General features: G+C 42.3%; 1 protein-coding gene across 4 annotated transcripts in view; it reads right to left on the reverse strand.

Moving 5' to 3' along the window:
- The window catches only part of LOC140190126 (nuclear receptor coactivator 7), a 108947-nt gene that overhangs the window by 43138 nt on the left and 43998 nt on the right, over positions 1-21811 (reverse strand). For all 4 annotated transcript variants that reach the window (XM_072246625.1, XM_072246626.1, XM_072246628.1 and 1 more), the window contains one exon: positions 1460-1628. In XM_072246625.1, the coding sequence (XP_072102726.1) occupies positions 1460-1628 (169 nt within the window). The remainder of the gene's footprint in view (positions 1-1459; positions 1629-21811) is intronic.

The following is a 21811-nucleotide window of genomic DNA, read 5'->3' on the forward strand; positions in this document are numbered from 1 at the left end:
TCTGCCTTCTCACCATAACCTTTGCTGCCTTGACCAATCAGGAAACGATCAACTATCACCTTAAATATACCCACAGACTTGGCCTCCACTACAGTCTATGGCAGAGCATTCCACAGATTTACTACTCTCTGGCTAAAAATATTCCTCCTTACTTCCGTTCTAAAGGGTTGCCCCTCAATTTTGAGGCTGTGCCCTCTAGTTCTGGATACTCCCACCATAGGAAGCATCCTCTCCATCCATCCTATCTAGTCCTTTCAACATTCGGTAGGTTTTAATGAGATCCTTTGCATTCTTCTAAATTCCAGTGAGTACAGGCCCAAAGCTGCCCAATGCTTTTCATATGTTAACCCCTTCACTCCTGAAACCATCCTCCTGAACCTCCTCTGGACTCTCTATTACTTCAACACATCCTTTCTAAGATATGGGGCCCAAAACCATTGACAATACTCCAAGTGCAGCCTGATTAGTGTCTTATAAAGGCTCAGCATTATCTCCTTGCTTTTATATTCTACTCCCCTTGAAATAAATGCTAACATTGCATTTTCCTTCTTTACCACAGAAGCCTACCTTGGCTTCACTTTCCAAAGTGCATTACCTCACACTTAATTTCATTGAAATTCATTTGCCACTCCTCAGCCCAATCCCCTAACTCATCAAGATCCTCCTACGCCAGGAATTCCCAGCCATTTTTATGTCATGGACCAAAGCCATGAAGCAAGGGGTCTGTGGACCCCAGGTTGAAGACCCATGCCCTACGATAACCTTTTTCTCTATCAACAAACCTCCAAATTTTGTGTCTTTTGCAAACTTGCTGATCAAGCCTTGGGCATTCCCATCTATGTCCTTTCATTTGTAATGTGCCGTGTCGTATGATGTAGCCAGTCATGGTCTTTCCTTGACTATGATTGTTTTTGGCACATTTTTCTACAGAAATGGTTTACCAATGCCTTCTCCTGGACAGTGTCTTTACAAACCAGATGACTCCCAGCCACTGTCAATACTCTTCAGAGATTATCTGCCTGGTGTCAGCCGTTGCATGACCAGGACTGGTGATACGCACCAGCTGCTCATACGACCATCCACCACCTGCTTCCGTGGCTTCATGTGACCCTGATTGGGGGGTTAAGCAAGGGGGTTACACCTTGCCCAAGGGTGACCTGCAGGCTAGCAGAAGGAAGGAGCACCTTAAACCTCCTTTGGTAGAGACGTATCTCCACCCTACTATCTGCATTCCCATCTGCAAATAATGATTAACAAGAGCACCAAAACCGATCTTATTGCAAATTATATTTCTATTTCCCTCCATAGTTTAAAAGAGAAACCACAACTGAGAAATATAACATGTAATGTCAGCTAGGTTGTACCGTGTAAATCGTCAACCTATATTTAATTGTGGTGTATAGCAATGCAAGTTCCACAGGTCATGTTCTGAGACAAGGATTCCCGTCCATAAACTTACTTTTCTTGGGACATTGCAAACCAGTATTCCTCAGATTTGTTCCGGTCCATATCCCGAGATGTAGCCACTCCAAACTTAAGCAAACGTGTCTTTTTTACAGTAAGTCTGACCTTTAGGCATAAAAACATCAATCGTAGCTTATCTTCATCTTCTTTAGAAGGACACTTGTCTGCAATTTAAAAAAAATAAATTTTTATAATTCTTTAATTGGTATTGGTTAATGTGGTATTGATAGAGATAGGAGGAACATAAACACACAGTGTTCTAGATTATGCAATAGGATTTTTCACAAAACAGTTTTTGAACATTTAAAAGTAAACTAAAAATTAAAGCAAGTTACAATAAAATTCCAATTAGCTGTTCACTTGCATTTTATTTATTGAGAAACAGCATGGGATAGGCCCTTCTAGCCCTTTGAGCCATGCCGTCTAGCAATCCTTCGACTTAATCCTAGTCTCCTCATGGGACAATTTACAATGACCAATTAGCCTACCGACCAGTATATCTTTGGACTGTGGGAGGAAACCAGAACGCCAGGAGCAAACCCATGGAGTCACAGAAGAATTCCTTACAGGCAGCAGTGGGAATTGAACCCAAGTTGCCTGCACTGTAGAGCGTTGTGCTAACCACTATGCTACCGTGCCGCCCTTGATGGTGCTGGGCCGGCGGATATTTCGTGCTATTGGATGTCACAACCAAACAACCTTTAACATACAGAACCTTGTCTTTGATGTTACACAGTAGTAAAATACCTTTTCCAGAAAACGAGGAATGAGTCTAAAGAGAGCATGGGAAACAGAACTATTGATTTTGAGGGAATGTGGGAATCAGGACCCTGGTTATTTTATAAGGATTGTGGGAAGAAGGCTCTGTGAATTTAAAGAAAGTGTGGGGAAAAGTCATTTGGTAAGCTGGATGTTGAACTATCGTGATATTTGAACAATTACTAGATTACTGGAGTGTTACTTATTTATTTTAAACTCATAGTGTCACCTCCAAAGAAAGTAGTAGAGGTAAATTGGTAAAATCCTTCATTAAGATGACATAACAGGGGCCGGCTGGTGGCGCAATGACATCGGCGCCAGACCTGGGAGCGGAGGTTCCCGGGTTCGAAACTAGTCAGGTCTGCCCCTCAGTACGCTTTCCATTCGTGCCGGATTGAGTGTTGAGAACACAACTCGACCTCGTAAAACAAAGGGAAAATACTGCGCAAAGTGTCTGTGTGAGGAATGGCGCACCACAAAATCTCTCTATCTCTCTCTCTCTCTCGCTCTGCACCTTGTAAAAGCCATGAAAAAGACATCATCATCACAGATGCACACACGGACACGCAGACGCACACACACACACACACACACACACAGACGTGCACGCACACGCAGATGCGCACGCACGCAGGCCACACCAAAAAATAAGATGACATAACAGACATTATAGATAGGGATTTTCATTTAAATGATAATCTTCATAAGCAGAAAAATTGTTAGTGAGCTGACATCCATGCCTTATGTGCTTTCCACGTGTTACGTGGCCATGGCAACTGGCATTTTGAAACCGTTATGAAATATTCACTTCAAAAGCAGCCTGTTGGGTTCATTATCAGATGACTTCAGCAAGTTGTAGGGCAACATTTGCGCTTTAGTATAAGTGATGCACAGGATCAAAGGTATCAGTAGACTCAGTCACTTCCATCATGGGCACAAGCCTCCTCACCACCGAGGAAACCTTGAAGAGGCAGTGCTTTAAGAAGGCGGCATCCTTCACTAAGGACCCTCACCATCTGGGGTACACCCCCATCTCTTTACTACTTTTGTGACTGTCAATGAAAACCACTGGAGAGACATGTAGCTGGCAGTATAAAAGTCTTTACCTGTATTGGGCACACACGAGCTGACAGCATTTTGGAGTCACACTTCCTGACCCAACGTTACACCACATTTTTATTTGCTAAAGATCAAAGGTAACAGCAGGACAATTTCTCTAATTACAATGCATTGATAATGCTTCCTTTGAGTTACATATAATTTTCAAACAGTCAGATCTTCACACTAACGCACCCAAAATAAGTATCAATCACTGGTGTCTCTGAGATGCATTCATGCATATGCAGACATCTCATGTCAATTGGGTGTCTCCTGGTTTGCAATCAACCCCAGTATGAAGCTCCAATGTCACCATTGAGCTGAGCTGCATTTTAAATTCAATCTATAATCCAAATTCAGATCTGAAAACTGGTTGCCGTTAAAATTAATATTTTTACTATATTCCATATCTCCAAAGCAAATGTCTCAAAGCACATTTTATCAAAGAATGTATAGATCATACATCTTGAAATTTGTCTGCTTGTAAGCAGCTACAAAGCAAGGAACTCAATTAACTCAAATTAAAAAAAAATAAAAACCACTGAGCAGAGAAAGAGAGGAAGAAAGAACACATCATCCAAACAATAGAAGCAAGCCAATAGCATCCTGACTGAGTTCCAGATCCAGTCCCGAAGCGGTCGGAGTAGGCCGAAGCCAAGCCTTGGTCCCAGTTTTCACACCAGAAAGGAAAAAATGCACAGCAGCCAGATCAGTTCACAGCCTGGGCGCCACGGAGAAAGGAATGAACATTCGCAGGAGGGCAAGCAAAACCAGCCCGGCCCTCACCTCCGTTCCCAACACCTGGGCTTCCAGTCTATCTGCACTAGTGCTGAAATGGTCCAAGCACCAGGCAGTGCTACGTTCTAGGACCTGGATCCCAGCACCCTGATATGCCTGGGCCGCCCTGCCCGAAGCTGTTCTCAATCTCACCAAATCAGCTCGGCGCTTGAAGCGAACCAACCTCGCACCCGGCTCAGGTGGACAGGTATCAGAACTCTTCCGCATCAACTCCCCGCCAAAACGCTCACTCCATCTCCGACAGAGATACAAACTCCAGCAGCTTGAACACGTTGCGTCTCACAATGCCCCAGCATGGCTCATCTCCAGAACCGGCCACGCCTCCGCCTGCCTCCTTACTGTCTGCGGCAATAGTTCACCACAATTTCCCTCATGAAAGATGTTATAAGTAATGTTTTTAGTCAAATCTCTTGCCTTATGATCTACCAGTGGGCTGTCGCACATCTTCGGTAATGCTATCTTAAACCGGAAGTATAATTCTCCAGAATATGCCCTAACAACTGCTATTATGGTGGAGGTACAGGAGCCTGAAGACCCACACTCAATAATTTCTTAATAGTCTATGAACCGAAGAATACTACCTTTATTATTCCTCTTCTCTTGCACTATTTATTTACTTTGGTAACATATAGGAATTGTATGTCTTTGCGCTGTATTGCTATTACAAAACAACAAATTTCATGTCATATATGTTAATGGTGATAATATATCTTATTTTGATTCTAATTCTGATCGGCCTCATATTCACATCTAGCTATTGGCAGGGGGAGTGGGTGGGAAAGGAAAGTGTGAGGGGTGGTTGTAGAACAAAGAAAGCTATTAAATATAAAACATAAATGAACAAAATATGTACAAAGTAGCTAGAAATGAAATTTTAAAGGATGAGAATACCATGATAATCAATCTTCTATCCAGTCAAGATAATCTAAGATATAATAGCGGGTGACATAATAAAGTGAGTTACTGTTTCACAGATATTGTTAGTCATTTCTAGTTTGCCAGTAACAATTTCCTGTTACTTTGTTTGAAGGAAATGGCGGACAAGATTATTTTACATTTGTTTATACATGACTAACAATCTCTCTTTACATATTTACGCTGCTGACGTTTATTGCGGCAATGAAGTTCCTCCATCTCTGCCTCCTTCTTTTCTATCCTGTCTCAGGTTTGGTTTTCATTTCTGCCTCTAAGGTACGGCACTAAGTTGTCTTTGGTCTCCCATACCATCGCACACAGATGTAGAAGGATTCTTCATTGCTGTTTCCCTAACAATTTTTGCTTGACCATTCAGGGTTATTAGCCCTGAGCTGAACCCCCAAACCTGGAGGAATGGTGGACCTCTACCCTTTGATCTGTTTGGCATGGGTGACCCTACCAAGAGCCAAAGCATAGAACTCTTACTTCAGCCAACATAGGTCTCCAGGTCATTGAGGCGCACAAGCCCCCTCTTGGAGGGAGTTTCTGAGTGCATACAAATATGGAATAAATGTCAATAGACAGGACAAAATAATTTTCCAAAAATAGACTATAAGTTGGATGATGTCATAAATCTGGTATGATGATGTAGTTCCATCTGACTGAACGTTACATTTATTAGCAGGATTGACTCAATTATTAAAGAACAACCAAATCACCAAGGGAGGTTTTACTGGTAGAGCATCACTTTATCCTTCAATATTCTCTGATTGATCTGATAGAGGTTTACAAGATTATGAGAGGCATACACAGAGTAGACAGAGAGTATCTGTTTCCCAGGGTTGATATATCTAATACCAGAGGGGATGCGAGAGGGGGGTAAGTTCAAGTGGGATATGAGGGGTAAATTGTTTTACTCAGAGAACAATGGATGCCTGGAATGTGCTGCCTGCTATGGTAAGTATATTAGAGGCAAATACATTAGAGGCTTTTGAGTAATATTTGGATAGGCACATGGATGTAAAGAAGATGAAGGGATATGGACATTATGCAGGTCAGAGGGATTAGTTTTTGGATGTCTTCAATGTACTCTTTTGCTGGTTCAAAAGGACTTTGTACATTCTCCCCATGACCACGTGGGTTTCCTCCAGGTGCTTCAGTTTCCTCCCACAGTCCAAAGACGTACCAGTTGGTAGATTAATTGTCCCGTGATTAGGCTCAGATTAAATTGGGGGATTGATGGGAATGAGTCGCCAGAAGGGCTTATTTCATGCTGAATCTAAAAAAAACAAATCTCAATAGATAAACAAATAAATAAACTAATGAAATTCTGTGCTATTTTGTGAGTAATAATTCATCTTATAACATAAAATAAAGCTGAGTTCTGATGCCAGAATTTCTCGAAGACATTTTGGTTAAATTGAGCAGCTACACAAACAGCAGCTTAAGTTTGCTTAGGACAAGGGCAATTTTTATAGTCCTTTACAAACTTTGCAATTATGCTCCAGTTGTGTAAATATGCCTGGACCTTGCTAGATTTGAATATCTAGATAAGTGAGCTTATTGTGCTGCAACTGTAATTCGATGATGATGCTATTCAGACTATTCAGTTAAAGAGATTAAAAATCAGAATTTAAGAAGATAATCTTCCAATATTACACTTCCTTCTCAGGCCACACCAGTCAGTACTGGAAGATACTTTTTCCCTTCCTTTTCCACACCATTTTAACACAGGGGTTGAACAGCATGGAAACATCTGCTCCATACCAACCAAGATGCTTATTCCAAGCTAGTCCCATCTACCAGCATTTGGTCCATGTCCTATGAATCTTTCCAATCTATGATGTTCTGATCTTCACTGACAATGATGAAGATGTCATCAGCAAGCTGCTTTGTTAACCCACGAACACTAGCTCAAACAAGAGAAAATCTGCAGATGCTGGAAATTCAAGCAACACACACAAAGTGCTGGGGGAACTCAGCAGGCCAGGCAGGATCTATGGAAAAGAGTTAACAGTCGACGTTTCAGGCCGAGACCCTTCATTAGGACTGCTTCACTACTTTTTTATTTCTATTTTTTGTACTACATATTTATTTTAACTATTATATATATATATGTTTACTGTAATTCACAGGTTTTTCTTTACCATTATGTATTGCAATGTATGGCTACCACTAAGTTAACAAACTTCCATGACATACACTGATGATATTAAACCCAATTCTGATTCTAATTTCAGATTTTCTTATTCTAAAACTAACGTTCATTCACAAAATTTGCAATTCTACAATATGGATTATTCATTGGTTCTTATTCACTGCACCCAGCATATCATTATATTATAATATGTTGATTACGTTAGCATGATTTTAACTTTCCTTTCTGAATCAATTCATGTGGTGTATATGGATTTTAGTAAGGTATTTGACAAGCTTCCATTTGGCAGTCTTATTCAGAAAGTCGGGAGCAACGGAATCCAGAGAGACTTGGCTAGATTCGGTATTGGTTTGCCCACAGAAGGCGGGGGAAAGTTGTAGACAGTTGTAGACGGTTGTATTCTGCCTGAAGGCTGGTGACCAGTGATGTTCCATAAGGATCTGTCCTAGGATCCCTGTTAGTCAGCTTGCAGATGACATGAATGTTGGTGGCGATGTGGATTGAGTAACAGGTTGTAATAGGTTACAATGACACATCGATAGGACGCAGAGCTGAGAAGTTGAAAATAGAGCGGTGACTTGATAGTAAGAGGCATGGAGAAGATAGCCAATGCCTCTTCCCAGGGCAGAAATGTCTAACATGAACGGACATACTTTTAAGGTGATTCAAAGGTTCAAAGATTCAATTTAATGTCAGAGAATGTATACAGTATACAACCCGAAATTCTTACTCTTCACAGACATCCTCAAAACAGAAAACCCCAAAGAGTGAATTACAGAAATGTTAAAACCACAAAGCGTCCCTCCCCCTCCCATGCACAAGCAGTAGCAAAGCATCAACACTCCACTCTCCCACTTGTTCCACCAAAGAGCATCAGCCTCACCCACCACCCACTGTGCAAAAATAGCAAGCCCCCAGAGACCTTGGTCTAGGGTCCATCAAAAACTATGGTCCATCCCAACACTTCAAAGTCTCAACAGGCCTCTCTCTCTCTCTCTAATGAGGGGGGAGATTTATTGCTCGTGCTACAGCGAGAAGGGAGGCCAACAGATCACTGTTTCAATGTTACAATCTATAGCGCCACTTATTTTGGGACGCTGACTCAAGAATCAACAGATGAATGGAGGAAAGTGTGGGAGGTGGGGTATCAGAGGTTGGTTCTTTTTAAACACAGACGTTGGTAGTTGAGGCAGATAGATTAGGGAAATTTAAGATGGGCACACGCATGAAAGAAAAATGGAGAAGTATGTGGGAGGGAAGGGTTAGATTGACGTGAAGTAGGTTAAAATGTCAGCACAACGTAATGGGCTGAAGGGCCATGTACTATTAACATTCTATCATCAGTGTTCAGTGAAGGTGAGCTCTAAACTGTGCCCTTTCCCTTTCACCTTGTGGTGCTTGCACCACACCTCAGTATGTCCCTCGGCACGTACTCCTGCACCTTTTGATGTGCCAGTCAGCGACACTTGGTTGTGGACAGCTCCTTGCACTGGAAGACCAGCAAGTCTCAATGTAGAGTCCATTCAGCTGACGACCTGCTAGCTGAAGTCAATGTTTTACTTGGTGCACGTCCCTAGGGTCAACCTACCCTGCATTGGAGCCCTGTGTTTGTGTTCTGCTTGGGATGAATCTCAAACAAGATCATGCGGTTGCAAGCCATCCGTACAGATTATTTCACTAAAACTGTGCATGGTAGACACAGCCAACTCTTAATCAGATGATGGTGGACTGGGACATGAACCTAGAGACCTGTTTAGAGGTACAGCATGGTAACAGGTCCTTCCTGCCCAACAAGCTCATGGTGCCCAAATACGCCCAAGTGACTGATTAATCTTTAATCTGTACATCTTTGGGATGTGGGAAGAAACCAGAGCACCCGGAGGAAACCGACACAGTCATGGGGTGAATGTACCAACTTCTTCCTGGCAGCGTCGGGAATTGAACCCAGGTCACTGACACTGTAAAGCATTATGCTAACCGCTAGGCTGCAGTGCCACCCCACAGGCACTCAGTGGTGAAGTTTTTTCTTTGTGCTCAGTTTTTATTAAGGGTCCTATCCTTTGAGTGAAATTTTAAACTGAATGCTCCCTCACACAGATCTAAATGATTAAAGGACAATACTTCATGAGAGAACGTGGGGGTTATCTCTACCATCCTGGGCAATATCTACCATTCAATCTGTATTATTAAGAAATATGGTATGGGTTTTTCAAGGTTTTGTTCATGGTAGCTTCTTACATTAAGGGGAACATGAGGGGAAACTTCTTCAATCAGAGGGTCCTGAGAATGTGGAACAAGCTGCCAATGCAAGTGGTGCATGTGAGCTTGTTTTCAATGTTTAACAGAAGTTTGGATAGGTACATTGATGGGAGGGGTATGAAGGGCTATGGTCGCAGGTTAAATGGGAGTAGGCAGTTTCAATGGTTCAGCATAAACCAGATGGGCCGAAGGGCCTGTTTCTGTGCTGTATTTTTCTATGACTCTATTAAAAAGTACTGAAGTTTGAAAGAAGCTAAAAAAAATAAAAGTCTTCCTTAAATAATGTTTTGGGTTCATGGGCTCCTATCAAACATAAATAATAAATAATACTTCACCATTAAATAATATTCTGCCAAATGGATTCAAGTATTGTGGGTCAAAAGGAAGACTGCCTCTTTTTTGGGAGGGCAGAGTTCCTCTTCCGTTAGTAAAATCAAAAGACTGACAATATAAAAGTCTGGAATGTCATATTGAATCTGGCTCAGAGAAGGAAATCTGCCTTCCTTGTCTGCTGTCAGAGCCACCAATATAGTTGACTCTTAATAGCCTCACGTGTTCAGGGGCAACTAGATTTGAAAAAACATTTCCAGTGACATTTGTACAATTAACCAATAAATTAACAAAAGCCCAGGAACTGAATTGAACTCTACAATTAGAAATAGTTCATCAATAGATTGCTGTATACGAGAGGCAATTTCACCATTTTTACCCTGGTACTGGAGAACCATTGTCCAAGACTGGACACAATCAGTGTCCTTGCCAATTTGAAAGATGCTATTCAACCTAAATTCACAATCAATTGAGATACTGTCAGGATTTAACCTTGCAAGTTCTATTTAGTACTTTCATAGCAAACCGTGCTGAGACACACTCAAAATATGATGATGGCTTAGGTTTCCGACTCGTTTGAGATAGCTAATATTGTACCAATGAAGCCATCTTGATTGTCTGCTTTCTCTAAGCATCCTCAAGAGGAATTTCTTTTGTTGAAGAACTCAACACTGAATTCTATCATGAATTTATTACCACACAGAAGATTACAACAGTAGCTACATCTTTAAAGTACTTAATTAGTTATAAAAGACCACACTCTCTCTCTCTTTCTCTCGATGGTAGGGAGAGTTTGCTGCCGATTCTGGAGTTGGAGAATCTTGGAATAAAAAGCCATGCAGCAGACTGTAACATCATAACAGCGATTGTTAGTTTCCCCTTCGCTGTGAAATGGGAGACATCTCTCTGTCCCTCATTAGTGAGAAAGAGAGGCCGTGGTGTGTCAAAGCATCGGGCATACAACAGTTTTTATGGTCTCACTTTGAGTGTTTTGCTATTGGTGGGTGGCTTTTTGCTGAAATGGATGGGGGGAGGGGGAGAGTGATGTGCTGATACTTTGCTGCTGCTTGCGTAAGGAGGGGGAGAGGAGGCTTTGGGGCTCTAATGTTTTTTCTGGCGTTCATTCTTTTGGAGTTCTGTTTTTCGTGGATGTCTGTGAAGACTAAATATTTCAGGTTGTATATTCTCTGATAATACATGAAACCATTTGATTTGAACCATTTGAAAATGCTTTGAGACATCATGGGGTTCTGAAAGGCAATATATAAATAACAATTATTTAACTTACTTTGAATTCATTAATGTGTTTAGACAAATTTCAGATAATTTCCATCTTGCCAATATTTCAGTTTGGACTTGGACAAATTGGCATCCATAAACCATTTCTCTTATCTTGCTGACAGAGATTTACAAAAGTTGATTTGATTACAGTCAAACAATAATCAAAGACCACACCCATATCAGACATTCTGTCTTCCGCACCCCCCACCCCCACCATCGGGCAGAAAATGCAAAATCCTGAAAGCACGTACCATCAGGTTCAAGAGCAGCTTCTATTCCTCTACAATAAGATTACTGAATGGTCCCCTAGTACAATGAGATAGACTCTTGACCCCATAGTCTACCAAGTTAAGGCCATATTGTCCAGCTGCACTGTACTCTTTCTATGGGTTGGCACGGTAGTATAGTGGTTAGCACGGCACTTTACAGTACAGGAAACACAGGTTTATTTCTCACCGCTGCCTGTAAGGAGTTTGTATGTCCTCCCTGTGACTGTGGGGGTTTCTTTGGGGTGCTCCAGTTTCCTCCCACAATCCAACAATGCACCAGTTGGTCGGTTAATTGGTCATTGTACATTGTCCTGTGATTAGGCTAGAGTTAAATTGGGGGATTGTTGGGTGTTGTGGCTTGAAGGGCTGGAAGGGCCTATTCCTCACTGTATCTCAATAAATAAATGAATAAATAAATTGATAAATAAATAAGCAAGTAAACAAATAAATAGACGAATAAATAAATAAATTAATTAAACATTTTATTCGGCATTTTGTTATTGTCTTCTCAATGCACTGTTGTAATGAAATGAGCTGTACAGATGGCATGCAAAACAAGTTTTTCTCTGTACCTTGGTACATGTGACAATAATAAACCAATTTAAGAGAAGTTAAATCAGTCATTTAAAAAAGTGAGTTCATGAACTCTAGTCCACTGGAATCAAAGCATCAGGAACAATTTAGGATTACAGTTACAGCTGTGATACACTTCTGTCTCATGTTTGCACAGCTTCCTTACTAAATAGCAGCTACTACTTGTTAAGATCAAAAACAGATGTAATTAAACTTCCAGCTAACAGCTTGTTTAGTTTTTGGTCATAAAATGGAAATCAGTCTTCGGTTCTTAAAATGTAAATAGAAACCAGTAATCAGCTTGAAGTTATAAAAACACTCTCTATAGAACAGCTTTGAAAACAAGCCCTGTATTTTGCAGACACTCTGTCTGAGAGAAAGCAGATGCTAGTCATGACACTTGCTTTATTACTGTTCAAGGACAGAGTATTAGACAATAGGTTGTTTAACTTGGGGGTCTTTCAAACAGACAAACTGACTCTTAAGTTGCTTAGTTCAAGGAAGCTTGCAGAGCAGATGGATACTATAATTTAGCACATTAATAACTGATGTACTTATAGTTTGAAAGGTTTTTTTGTGCTCAAGGAATGTGCTGTTATGTGTTTCACAGCATTTACAGCATTAATTGTGAACTGTGAGCATTAAACTAAGGTCTTCTTCTCCAAAAGATGCTTTTAGACTGTTTGTGTTAAAAGGATCACTGAGGAAATACCATATGCATGTGAAGTCATGCAAGTGGGAGAAAAAGGATACAAACGTAGAGAGCAGTTTAGGCTTATTAGGAATGGGGTAAGGAACACCAAGAAGAAACGTGAAAGAAACATGAAATGAACTAGAATCCTCTCCTCCAGCTTTGGTTTCTGTAATGGACAACTTATTGTCTGTATCTTTGGTATGTCGTTTTAGTTTATAAGAATGGTACCTGTGTTTTGGAAATCCTTTATCCTTTGAGTTTAAGAAATCATTTATGATTTTGTGTTTTAGGAATACTTTGTGCTTTGTGTTTTAGGAAATGGTTTGTGTTTTAAAAATGGTTTGTGATCTGAAAATGTTTATGATAGAGAAGTCCTCCAAGCTTTAAAAGTGTTTTACGAATGTTATTTTGACTTAAATGAGTATCATTGAAAATAAGTGAACTGTATATTAACCTACTTTGATAGCTGGAAGTATCTTTTCCTTGGTAGGGAGAGGGGACCCACTGCTCAAATTTTTGGCAGCTAAACTCACCATGGAGAATAAACAGGGAAGTAAAGTAGTCTTTGACAATTGGGTAGTTACATATTATCTTCCTTTAGTGAGAGTATTCATGGCTATTTATATCTGATAGGGCTTAAAGTCTTCACTTGAGTGTAGAACTTTGTAGTCAGCAAACCCAATACCATCATGCAACGCGAGATGAAACAGAAATAAAATCAATGAAAGACTATAAATGTAAAATTCAAAAATTAAAACCATCTCTTGATGATGGATTAAGTTGTCCTTAGTTGAGTACATTTATTGTGATTCAGGGCTGTATTCTATTGATGGGTTTAAATGAGATTGTTAATCTGTATTGAACAATGCAGTAAGGTGGGGAAGATGCTGTTAGCTTGCATTTATCTGTTGTGTAACATTATGACTCACTGACGTCACTATTACAAAGCTGCAGAAAATACCAAAGAACTACTGTAGATGTCTTAATTTAAGACCGTGGACTAAAAGAAAATGGGACTAGAATATTGGCTATTCGATGAACAAAATCTGATTTGGGTGAACCTATGGATTACATCCTGTCAGCAGTCACTGATACATCAGGGAGCTTGAGTAGAGAGAAGACTTCAGTGATTGGTGCCTGATTCATTCTCCTGACTGAGGCTGGCACCGTCACCATTAACCATTAACACACACACACACACACACACATAATGCTGGAGGAAGTCAGCAGATCAGGCAGCATCTATGCAAATGAATAAACAGTCAACATTTTGAGACGAGACTCTTCTCCAGGACCGGAAAGGAAGGGTGGGGGGTGGGGGGGGGGGAAGATGCCAGAATAAAAAGGTGGGGAGAGGGGAAGGAGCATAGCTAGAAGGTGATAGGTGAAGCCAGGTGGGTGTGAAAGGTCAGGGGCTGGAGAGGAAGGAATCTGATTGGAAGGGAGAGTGGCCCATAGGAGACAGGAAAGGAGGAGGAGACACAGGGGGAGGTGATAGACAGGTGAGAAGAGGTAAGAGGCCAGAGTGGGGAATAGGAGAGGGGAGAGAGAGGGTTTTTTTTTACCGGAGGGAGAAATTGATAATCATGCCATCAGGTTGGAAGCTACCCAGACAGAATATGAAGTGTTCCTCCACCCTGAGGGTGACCTCATTCTGGCACAAGAGGAGCCCATGGACCGACATGTCAGAACGGGAATGGAATCGGAATTCAAATGTTTGGCCACCGTGAAGTTTCACTTTTGGCAGATGGAACGAAGGCGCTCAACTCAGTCCCCCAATTTATGACGGGTCTCACCAATGTAGAGGAGGTCACATCCGGAGCACCAGACACAGTAGACGAGCCCAGCAGATTTGCAGGGGAAGTGTTGCCTCACCTGGAAGAACTGTTTGGGGACCTGAATGGAGGTGAGGGAGGAGGTGAATGAGCAGGTCTAGCCCTCTGGCCACTTGCAAGGATAAGTGTCAGGAGGGACAAATGGGCAAGGGAAACACGGAGGCAGCCATCCCTGCAGAAAGCTGGGGGGATGGTGGTTGGAAGGTAAAGATATATTTGGTGGTAGGAGCAATTTGGAGAGGGCCAAGGTTGTGGAGAATGACGCGTTGGTTGTGGAAGCTCATGGGCTAGTAGGTAAAGACAAGAGGAACTCTGTCACTGTTAAGATGGTGGAAGAAGGGGTGAGCGCGGATGTTTGCAAAATGGAGGAGATGCAGGTGAGGGCAGCATCAATAGTGGAGGAAGGAAAACCCTATTCTTTGAAAAAGGAGGAGCTCTCTGATGTCCTTGAAAGGAAAGTCACATCCTGGGAACAGATGTGGCAGACATGAAGGAACTGAGAAACAAGAATAGCTTCACCTTTAATTCACCATTAGTGCGAGAATGGGAATTTACTATACAGCAGATCAGGGTAAGCTGTTACAAATTACAGAATTCTTGATTCAATCTATGAGGTTTTGTTTGTTGGTTCACAGAACGTGGACATCACTGAATGTGTTTGCATTTCATGTTCAACTCTAATTGGCCATGAATAGATGAGGTAGTTAAGAGTCAATCTGCTCATTGGGTCTGGAGTCACATACAGGACAGAACACATAAGGATGACAGATATCCTTCCCAGAAACCAGATTACTGTGGCAATCCAGTTGTTGCTAAATTTAATTTCAGATATACTTAATGAATTAAATTTAATTTAGAATTTTCCATTTCCCATGGTAGGATTCAAACTTGCATCACTCGAAAAATGATTCAGCACTACTGGCTGCCGGTCTTGTACTTAATAAACTGTGTTTACTATCGAAAAGCAAAAAGAAATACCCAAAATATCATTTCTATTTTCAGAAAAATGTTAACACTTTGCAATGTTTGTTTTTATTTAATGAGATATAGCATGGAGTAAACTGCCCCTTCAAACCGCGCCACCCAGCAATCCCCCGATTTAACACTACCTTAATCATGGGACTATTTACAATGACCAATTAACCGACCAACTGGTACGTCCTTGAACTGTGGGAGGAAATCAGAGCACCCAGAGGAAACCCACGCGGTCATGGGGGAGAACATACAAACTCCTGACAGCAGTCACAGGAATTGAACCCAGGTCGCTGGTACTTTAAGGCATTATGTGAACTGCTATGCTCCATTGTAAAAGTGTGTACTAATGTCAAATAGTTCTTGCTGTTTAACTAATCCATTGGAAGATACTCTGACTAGAAATTCCGTTGCAAGTGAGTGCTATTGATACACTTCTAGATTATGAGAACACTCAGTCCTCTTTTTATTGTCATTTAGAAATGCATACATGCATTAATAAATTATACAATGTTTCTCCAGAGTGATATCACAGAAAACAGGACAAACCAAAGACTAACACTGACAGAACCACATAATTATAACATATAGTTACAGCAGTGCAAAGCAATACGATAATTTGATGAAGAACAAACCATGGGCACGGTAAATAAAGTCTCAAAAGTCCTTGAGTCGATCGACTCCCGAGTCCCCGATAGCAGGCGGCAAAAGGGAGAAACTCCCTGCCATAAACCTCCAGGCAACGTCAACTTGCCGGTACCTTGGAAGCAGCCGACCACAGCCGACACTGAGTCCATCCATCCGAAAACTTTGAGCTTCCAACCAGCCTCCCTGATACAGCCTCCCGAGCGCCATCCTCTGCCGAGCGCTTTTGACCTTGCCCCGGCCACTGAAACACGCAAGGCTGAGGATTTCGGGGCCTTCTGCTCCGGAGATTCCGGTTACCACACAGTAGCAGTGGTAGTGAAGCAGGCATTTCAGAAGTTTTCCAGATGTTTCTCCGTGCTCTCACATCTGTATCCATCAAATCAGAATTGTGCACAGTCCCCTACTGTTAGCATTTAGAATTATTATTCGAGATAAAGTCTTTAAGAATTTTTTCTTTGTGTATTCCTATGCCCATAGTTACTGATTAAGTGTTTTGACTGATTATAAAACAGTGGATTGGAACAGAAACTTTAGAATGCAGCAATCTCCTGCAGTAACTGTGTTATCCGAACCACTGAAATTTTGGTAGGTTAGATATCAATGTTGTTTCTTTCATTCCTGCTCCTGATAAGTCGCCAATGTCAGATCAAACTGGTTTCACGGATAGAAGAATGGGAAGGTCCTGTTTTGATCTTTGGTCCGTGCTGAGTTAGCTGATTGCAGCTGAGCACAGTCATACAGTCACAATAACTGGATACATGCCCCTGAGTTAGCAAAATCTCCCCTGGTTCTTGCTCCAAGCTGAAGCCAGTTACATCCAGTGCTATGTCACCAAAGACTCTAGCTGGAAAATATGAATGGAACCATGCGCGGTGATAGTGGTTTTTGTGGGCAAATGGAGATTTATGTGGTTTCACCATTTGAGCAAGGAGGCTGCTTAACTAGAAAGGTGGCTGGGTGGAGATGCGTCTCTTCCAAAGGAAGTTTAATGCACGTCTTCTCTCTGTTAGCCTCCAGGTCACCCTTTAGCAAGGTGTAGCACCTGCATACCCCACCCCACCGATCAGAGTCTTGTGAAACCATGGGAGCAGCTGGTGGATGTTCGTATAAGCAGCTGGTGCTTATCACAAGTCCTGGTTATTCAACCACTGATGCCAGGCAGACAATCTCTGAAGAGTATTGATAATAGTTGGGGTTGCCCATCTTGTAAAGACAACGTCCAGAAGAAGGCAATGGCAAACCACTTCTGCAGAAAATATGCCAAGAGCAATCACAGTCATGGAAAGAACAGGATCGCCCATGTCACACGACACGGTACGTAATGAATGAACAGAGTGAACTAGCAAAAGGTGGAATATTTCATATGGGAAGGGACAATGAAATAAAGCAAAACAGAATAACAGAAATTTACGTATGACACAGACAGCAATTTGGCTACCATCTCAATGATGGACAGGCACAACCTATTTTCCAGCTGTTAATCTGTGGGTTCTTGGAAAATATTGATCTCAGGATCACAATGAAACCTAAAGAATATTGAAAGGACTCAGTAGAGTGGATGTGGAGAGGATGTTTCCTATGGTGAGGCTGCTTAGGACCAGAGGGCACAGATAGAGGCATATCCTTTTAGAACGGAGATGAGGAGGAATTTCTTTAGCCAGAGGGTGGTGAATCTGTCAGGCCACTCGTCTGAGTGCTGCTGGTACCATGTAACCCAGTACTACCTGTCGCATGGTCGGGTGGTCGGCGACTAAACTGGCTCCCCCACCAGGCTTGCCTGGTGAGGAGGGTGGCTAGACACCCTGCAGGACAAAAAACAAGACCTGTCAAAGGGTGGATGAACCCTCTCGTAGGGCCAACGGCCATCTAGCAAACACGTGCCATGACGCACGGAAAGGGCATCCCTTGCATCGAAGCTTGGTCTGGCCATTCACTGCAACAGAACTTCCCCCAGCCGTCTTGGACCCCACCATCCTGCTGGATCGGGGAGAGGATGTCGAGAGGGCGGGTCTGGACCTGTGCAACTCACTACTCACCTAGAATCCACTCACGCACACGCTGTTCCTTTCTGAGGAGTGGGGTACCACCCCACTAACTGACTGTAAGGAACCATCATCATCCTGTGGGATGGATGGCCAAAGAGAGAGAGGCGAATATGTGGAATTCATTGCCACAAGCAACTGTGGAGGCCAAGTCACTGGGTATATTTAAGGCAGAGGTTGATAGATTCTTGGTTAGTCAGGGCATGAAGAGTTACGGGGAGAAGACAGGAGATTGGGGCTGAGAAGGAAATGGATCAGCCATGATGAAATGGCGGAGCAGATTCAATGGACAAATGACCTGATTCTGCTCCTATATCTTATAGTTTTATGGTAACTCAAACTTAATTTTCCAACTGGCATAATGCTGCACACTTAAAGTCATACTGATTTTTCCTTTTTAAGTAATAACTGAAGTCTTAATGCCATCGATGAGATGGAGGAGCAACAGGTTCTTCAATGGCTGTTTCTTCCAACTTTCTGATAATGAAGGGAGACCACACTAGCTTCTTTATCTCAGTAAGTTCTAGGTGACTTCACCTGGTAGGTAAGAAACTTGGTAAGCCTCTGAGCAAAAATTAATTACTCCAAGCTACTTCTGCTCATTGTATCCTTCCCTCCCAGATTCTCACGTTCCAGACTTTCAAGAGAAGGCTGCCACTAACAACACCTTATGTTCTATCTGGGTAGCCTCCAACTTGAAGGCACGAATATCAAGTTCTCCTTCCAGTTAAAAAAAAAATTCCCTCTCTCTCCCCTCTTCTTCTATTCCCCAGTCTGGCCTCTTATCTCTTCTCACCTGCCTATTACCGCTCCCTGGTATCCCTCCTCCTCCCCTTTCTCTGATGGTCCACTCTTCTCTCCTATCAGATTCCTTCTTCTCCAGACCTTTACCTTTCCCACCTACCTGGCTTCACCTAGCGACCTTCCCCTCCACCCACGTTTTCATTCTGGTGTCTTCCCCTTTCCTTTCCAGTCCTGAGGAAGGGCCTCAGCCCAAAACATCAACTGTTTATTCATCTTCATAGATGCTGCCTGACCTGCTGAGTTCCTCCAGCATTTGTGTGTGTTACTAAAAATACTACTTTGAGTTCCTTTTGTCCGTTGCCCACTGAGGGGATAAATATTAAAATAAAATGAGTAAAATAAAAATTAACCTTTCCCACTAATTGAGGTTTTTATTTTTTTATTCAGAGATACATCACGACACAGTAACAGGCCTTTCCACCCCAACGAGCCCACACTGCTCAATTACACCCATGTAACTAATTAACCTACCAATCAGTGCACCTTTGGACCATGGGAGGCCAAACCGGTTCACCCGGAGGACACCCACGTATGGGGAGAACGTATAAACTCCTTAGATATAGTGGCGGAATTGAAGTTCAAAGTACATTTATTATCAAAGTATTAATGCAGTATACAACCCTGAGATTTATCTTCCCTACCGAGAGCCACCAAACAAAGAAACACCATGGAACCAGGTCAAAGAGAACATCAAACACACAGCATGCAAAAAAAAAGAACAAATGGAGAGAGTCCAGAGGAGGTTCACAAGGATGATTCCGGGAATGAAGGGATTAACAGATAAGGAGCATTTAACAGCTTTGGGCCTGTCCTCACTGGATTTTAGAAGAATGCAGGTGGATCTCATGGAAACCTACCAAATGTTGAGAGGACTAGACAGGGTGGACATGGAGAGGATGTTTCCAATGGTGGGAGTATCCAGAACTAAGGGGCACAGCCTCAAAATTGAGGGGTGATCTTTTAGAACAGAGGTAAGGAGGATTTTTTTTAGCCAGAGAGCAGTGAATCTGTGGAATGCTCTGCCACAGACTGTGGTGGAGGCCAAGTCCATGGGTATATTTAAGGCGGAAGTTGATAGCTTCCCGATTAGTCAGGGCATCAAAGGATATGGTGAGAAGGCGGGTGTATGGGGTTGAGTGGGATCCGGGATCAGCCTTGCTGGAATGGCAGAGCAGACTCGAAGGGCTGAATGGCCTAATTCTGCTCCTGTGTCTTACGACCTAAATTGTGCAAAAGGTAGACAAATGAGCGAAAAACACAGAATATAAAACATCAAACCACAGAGTTATCGAAACAGTCTAGGAATGTTCAGCATTCTTCTAGGGTGCATCACAACCTGGTATGGAAGTTGTCCTGTCCAAGACCGAAAGAAGCTGCAGAAGATCGTGAACACGGCGCAGCACATCACACAAACCAATCTTCTGTCCGTGGACTCACTTTACACCGCATGCTGTCGGAGCAGTGCTGCCAGGATAATCAAGGACACGACCCACCCAGCCAACACACTTTTCATCCCTCTTCCCTCCGGGAGAAGGCTCAGGAGCTTGAAGACTCATACGGCCAGATTTGGGAACAGCTTCTTTCCAACTGTGATAAGACTACTGAACGGATCCTGACCCGGATCTGGGCCGTACCCTCCAAATATCCAGACCTGCCTCTCAGTTTTTTTGCACTACCTTACTTCCCATTTTTCTATTTTCTATTTATGATTTATAATTTAAATTTTTAATATTTATTAATTTTAACTATTTTTTATATTTATAATATTTAATATTTGTAATCCAGGGAGTGTGAAGCGCAGAATCAAATATCGCTGTGATGATTGTACGTTCTAGTACCAATTGTTTGGCCACAGTAAAGCATAAAGTATAAAAATCAATTTAGTGCTGTGCCATTTGTTGACTGCAGGCCACAGAGCCAGCCCGCCCCGATCAAAATCACATATAATAGCAACTAAAAAATTGAATTCATGTCACCGGCACTGTGGTAGTGTTACACTAACAGCTATGCTACCTTGTCACTGTTATAAACCTCACTGAAATGGACTGGGTCTACAAGCCTATGAGGGACACGACTGGTGTAGGATCAGAGAGGTGGCCTCCTCAGCATAATGGTGCGGAATCCCGGAGAGTACGAGTTCACATGGAATCGAGTGACAGAGTGGTGATGTCCACACCTACCTCTCACGCTTATGGGAGCAGCTGAGTTACAGCAGTTCTTTGTGGCCAGAGCCAATCTGATTGTCCTGACACTTTGCGGGGTAGGAGAAAATTACCACACACACACACACACACACACACACACACACACACACACACACACACAAAAAGTTGTTTGGAATTGGTAAAAACCAAAAAAGTGACATAGCATCCTTCTGTTAAGGGAGAACTTACCATTTTGTCAGCTATCGCAGGTATTTAACTGTAGGTTAAGAAATAAAATTAGCTTTATTTGTCACATGTACATCGAAACATCAAAACATACAGTTTTGTGTCAACGACCAACAGTGTGAGGATGTGTTGGGGGCCGAATGCAAGTGTCGCCATGCTTCCGGTGCCATCATAGCATGCCCACAATAATCCTCTTTGGAAAGCAGGAGGAAACCAGGGCACCCAGAGGAAACCCACACAGTCATGGAGAGAATGTACAAACTCTTTAAATACAGCGGCGTGCATTGAACCCGGATCACCGGCACTGTAAGGTGCTACACTAACCACTACACTACTGTACTGGCCTGCTGGTAACCAAGTCCTGATCTGGGGCCAGATGTCTTCTGCCAATAAGGAAGTTATAACCTCTATGCGCATCCCTGAAACTGTAACACTTTATGAGAGGCAGAATCTGAATTAATACCACCAACAAATTAAAATTTGTTGTTATGCAGCAGCAGTACATTGCAATACATAATAAAA

This window comes from Mobula birostris, chromosome 29 (assembly GCF_030028105.1).
Source record: "Mobula birostris isolate sMobBir1 chromosome 29, sMobBir1.hap1, whole genome shotgun sequence".
Taxonomy (NCBI): Eukaryota; Metazoa; Chordata; class Chondrichthyes; order Myliobatiformes; family Myliobatidae; genus Mobula; species Mobula birostris.